At 36.4% G+C, this 5,360-nt stretch overlaps 3 protein-coding genes across 6 annotated transcripts in view; 2 read left to right on the forward strand and 1 right to left on the reverse strand.

Annotated features, from left to right (window-relative positions):
* Positions 1–5,360, forward strand: part of LOC118748946 (protein rhomboid-like) — a 74,268-nt gene that overhangs the window by 55,781 nt on the left and 13,127 nt on the right. The window lies entirely within an intron of this gene.
* The window catches only part of LOC118748942 (nuclear cap-binding protein subunit 1), a 116,986-nt gene that overhangs the window by 43,358 nt on the left and 68,268 nt on the right, over positions 1–5,360 (reverse strand). The gene's annotated exons all lie outside the window — the stretch shown is intronic.
* Positions 60–2,058, forward strand: LOC118748948. Its single transcript, XM_036483708.1, has 2 exons — positions 60–94; positions 1,028–2,058. The coding sequence occupies exons 1-2, from the start codon at positions 79–81 to the stop codon at positions 1,687–1,689; spliced, it is 678 nt and encodes a 225-aa protein (XP_036339601.1). The 5' UTR covers positions 60–78; the 3' UTR covers positions 1,690–2,058.

The raw sequence follows: 5,360 nt of genomic DNA on the forward strand, positions 1-5,360 counted from the left end.
CCTCGTTCTCAAATTTTGCGCCGCGCACATGCATTTCAATGGACCTGCACACATTTCGTTATTGGGAAATCGTAGTAGATGCAGAGACGGATGGGTACGAAATTTTCGTTTACTAATCGTTATGCACGCATAATTTGTTTACATTTTATGGGGAAAAAACAAGTAAAAAGTGAATAATTGCATTAAAATTACGTCAAAATTTTTATTAAATCCATAAAATATGTGGAAGAATTGAATATGTAATTGCATTAAAATTAAATAAAAAGAAAGGAAAATAAAAGGGGAAATAAAGGAAAAATTATGTCGGGAATCATTGCAGTTCATAATTGTAAACTGGCAGAGTTTTGTAAAAATTTCGAGAAAATTTCAACCATAAAACAGAAAATGCGAATATTTCGACGCGGAACGAATTAAAATATCACGATTGGGTGTGGGGAAATGTAATCGTTGAATCATGATTGTTACGATGAAATAACTATGATTGGACGGCCAGTGTTCAGTAAACCTAAAAGCTTATTTAGTCTAGACTTAACTTAACTTAATACAACTTACCGTTACAAATCATCAATGATTACTCAGCACGTCAAATTAAGCAAGAAGCGGGAATATTTTGTTTTTGTGTTTACTTTTTCAGCTGTTTGACAGTTTGCCGCCTAAAATGCCACATAGAAAAAATGCATGCAAAAAAATATGTTGCGTTCATTTGTTTTTGAGAAATACAAAAACGAAAATCTAGCAGGCCTGATTCTCTCACCGCTCTCAATTCCCGTAAGGCCATAACTTCAGAATCTAAAATCTACGGATTCTTAAGTTGCTTACGGTAAGTTAAGTTTTAACTAACCGCCAGTTTCTCATATAACAGGTTGGCCAAAATATTAAGTTAAGTTAAGTTACGGAAATTAGGTCTACAATAACTGAGTTTTAAGTATTAAAATCTTTATTTATTCAAAAAATTACAAATCTAATAAAATATATAAAAACTTATTATGCAAGGCTTTAAATTTTCATTCATTCTTTATTCCTTTAGCTAAAGTCCTTCTCCGAAAATGGCAAAATTTTCGTACAATCTTAGTGAGAAAACTTAAACAAAAACAGATGGGAGAATATGTACAACAATACTATTTATACGAACACATGAAATTTATCATTCCGTATTTGAAGAAATCATATGAGCCTGATGCGATAAAAAGAACCATTAAGAAAAAAGTGGACGAAGAAGAGGACGCCGATATAAATGAGACAGACTCACATCAAAGTACAGAGGATAGTGCCATCATTCCCGAAAATGATATCGACGATCCAGTTTATTTTGAAGAAGAAGAGGAATATGAAATGAGTCCACCTAGGAAAGTAAAGAAGTCGGATAGCTTTGAGGAGGAACCCGAATCCATTGGTATTGATGAGTACATTGATGCAATCAACCATCAAAGTGAAACGAAGTCGAATAATTTGGCTGGCAATGCATTAGTCAAACCCGAGTCCACAACAACCAGTCGCCCTTCAACTTCAGTTGCAGCGACGCAAGTACATAGAAAACTTAACCGTTTAGAAGAAAGTGATAATCCAAAGAGGCAGTTTATTCTCAGTTTGTTGCCAGACCTCTACGACATGAACAACACGCAGATGCGGAAATTTAAATCTAAAGTTTTAATGCTGGTCAGTGAAATTTTGGACGAAAATGCCACCTGATTTGATAGATTTATTAATATTTTAGGATTAAATTTTATGTTAAATATAATGGATTTTCGTGATCTGTTAAGAAATAATCGTATAAAATGAAAATATTATTTTTTTTTAACTAAATAAAAGTTTGTAAAGATTTATCTTCAGTATGTCGTATTTTGTTGAAACACATACATACATACACAAGTATGTATGGAGCCAAGTCCTTCTCCACTTGGTGTTTCCATTGCAGTAAGGGCTCGCTCTTCCTCTGGTACCACCAGCGAGTGCCGAGGTTAATACTTCCAGAGCAGGGATGTCGTTTGGATCTAAATAGATCCAATTGGATACATTTTTGGACGAATTTTTGCGAGATACTTGTTTTTTCCGATCAGTATAAATGTGGATACTTTTTTAAATAGGCCAAAATTTTATATTTTCTATAAAGTTTTTTTCGTTCAAAACTCGATTTCCATTAAAAATATGTATTAAAAATCACTACTAAACCGTGAAATTGAAGCATTTTGTTTTTTGTGAACGAAGCAATGAGCATATGAAGAGATGTCATCAAAATAGGCATAAGCGAAATTGTTTTAATTAGCTAGAAAGGGTGCTTTAAGCAAGATCTTAATATAGATATATATATATATAAAGTAAATATATACTCCCTCTGTAGTGATCTCTTTCATATCACATATTTTCATTTCTTAATTTAATTTTAAAAGTAATTTTTAAGCAAAAATACCGACTTCAATTCTTATATAAAAATTTAAGATTATCGTTAATTTCTTCATGATACAATGATCGGATTTAAACCAAACTTATATGGGACAACCTATGAGGTAACATCTTTCCTAAAAAAAAAATTATTGAAATCGGTTAACGTGGTCCAAAGATGTGCGGTAACATACATAAAAAAAATTGCGACGAATTGATAACCTTCTCCTTTTTGTGAAGTCGGTTAAAAAGAAAAAAATATCTCAGTGTTGTTTCAAAAACACTGTTTAAAAAACTAAATTTGACTTATTTAAGGAAATTTGTATGAATTTTACTGAAACGACTTTAAATACACTCTAAAAAATTTTTGTTTAAATCTAAACATATTAAGAGAGGTAACCAGTTGCCTACTTTAACATACATGCACATGTACAGGTACGAATGTAACATATTACTTATTATTTATTATACTTACTTTGCAAAATACTTATGCAGAAGAAATTTAACTTATGAACTGAATTTATAAATTTTTGATTTTATGGAAAATAAAAATATATACATGTATTCCAAGTCCTTAGGATGGGTTAAATGATGTATTTTTCTTGAAAATGTTTTGTTTTCTTACAAATTATGAGATGGATACTTAAAAAAAGAAAATTGGATACATTTGGATACATTTTTTGCTTGGTCGGTGACACATTTTCTTGAGACGTCGCGGCAACACTGTTCCAGAGTTGGAGCGTCGGTGTCCATTCGAACAACATGGCCAAGGCAGCGGAGCCACTATGTCCACATCGGTGCAAAGCTGCCACAAATTTTCCGCAAAATCTTTCTCTCGAATACTCAGAGGGCCGCCTCATCGGATGTTATCATTGTCCATGCTTCTGCGCCATATACCAGAACGGGCAGGATGTATGACTAATAGAGAGTGGTTTTCGTACGTCAAGGAGTGGTTACTCCTGAATTACTTCTTCTTCTTCTTATTTGACACTACAATCGTTTGTCGACCAGGGTCGAGACCAAACAGCTTCGCCTTTCTCCTGTGCGAATTTACGCCACTTCGTTATCCCGTTTTGCACTTGGTCCTTCCATTGCGTTCGTGGGCGCCCTTGATTTAATTGTCCACCCATGGGTGCGGTGTCGAATGATCTTTTCACAGGAGCGTCGTCATCCATGCGTACAACATGTCCAAGCCAACGCAATCGCTGTATTTTTAGCCGTTTAACTATGTCCATGTCGTTAAAAAGCTCATACAGTTCGTCATTCCATCTTCATCGGTACTGAATAGCTCTCTCGTAAGCCCCCAAAACGTTCTCCTGTTTGTTAGACATCGTCCATGTTTTTGCTAGAACAACAATGGCGACCTAGTGACCCATGTCCAGAATGTAGTTAAGTTATGGAGGGAGCGCTTTTCCACATTTTTGAATGGCAACAGCACTGAAAGTAGTGGAGAAGACGAACCCGACCCCACAGTCGATGATGCAGGAGTCGATGTCCCACCGCCTGACTATGACGAGGTCCTCCTTCATCATCGACTGCGGGCTCGGGTTCTTCTTCTCCACAGCTTTCCGTGCCGCTACCACTCAGTATGGCGGAAAAGTGTAATTTAAGTACGCTCTGGACATCAGTTACTAGGTCGCCAATATTGTTCTTACAGGAGTACGCCCGGGTCTTGAAACCGTCCGTAAGTCGCATAACTCTCTGGTAAAATTTTCGGGCATTCTTCCTATCGGCCAGCATTTCAAGCTCTTCGCACTAGCGTATTTCAGCCTCTCTCTTCTTATTGCGGCAAATACGTCTCGCTTCCCTCTTCAGATCCCTGCAGCGGTCCCACATAGCGCGCGTTGTTTTTTTAACCATTTTTATTTGCTATTTTTTATATGACGCCTTAAAACTTAAATATATACATGAAAAAAAACAGGGGTAAAGTTTCTTTCGATAGAGATAAATTCGGGGGTGTGCGGGCATGGAAATTCCGACCTTGATTTTTCGCATGCATTTTTGGACCACCCTAACGTACATATGTACATATATATAACACGGAACAACTGTATCAGCCCCGTTCTGAATACTCCCGGGGAGTTTGTTCTCCGGGAATTTATTTCTCTCGAGAAAGAAATTCTCCTATAATTAACACCCAGGGAGTAGCATTTTCCCCGAAATTTTGGGAGGAGGAAGCTCGAACTTCGAAAGAGCTGTTTGACACTTTATGACAGCCCAACTCCGCCATTTAAAATAAAAAGTCTTCAGGGAATTTTTATTTTTATAGGAGGAAAGGGAAAAGAGAGAAAACTCCCAGGGAGTATCTGTTCAGAATCGACCTGTGTATTCCAAAAGAATTTCCATCAGGGTATGATTAATGCACAAAAACACATACATATGTACCGGCACATCAGGCAACATATCCATTTTTTCGCGCGCTTTTCTATTCTGCTTCTGCATACCTACCTTTTGAATTTCAAACCACACACAACCGCTTTTATGCGCATCATCCACTGTTGTTTTGAGAAGCATATGTATGTACGTAATATTTATGTATATGTTGCCGCGCAACATACACTCTCTCAAATAACGGACAAGACATCGCATGAGAGCCAACAAGTCGTGTACTACTCGTAGCTGCAAACTCAAATGTCGTTTCAATTTGTCGTGAACAGTCTGAGCGTCTGTATTCGTTTGCTCGCGGTTGTATGTGTTCATAATTTTACGTGGTTTTATTTTGAATTTTCAATTATTTGCGAAAATATGGACGTTAATAAAAGTATTAATATACGTTTAGTGCAGATTGTGGAAAAATATCCCTGCTTGTATAACTCTTCACTAAAATCCTATTCTAAACGCCAATGCACTGACAGGGCGTGGATTGAGGTGGCAGAGCAGATGAATAGCACACGTAAGTACTGATTGTTTGTTGGAATAATTTTCGTAGATACAGGTATAAACATTTAAGAGTCCCTGTCGGAAAACGCACTAGTGACGAA

The sequence above is a fragment of the Rhagoletis pomonella genome, unplaced genomic scaffold (assembly GCF_013731165.1).
Source record: "Rhagoletis pomonella isolate Grant_MI unplaced genomic scaffold, Rhpom_1.0 Rhpom_scaffold_00013, whole genome shotgun sequence".
NCBI lineage: Eukaryota > Metazoa > Arthropoda > Insecta > Diptera > Tephritidae > Rhagoletis > Rhagoletis pomonella.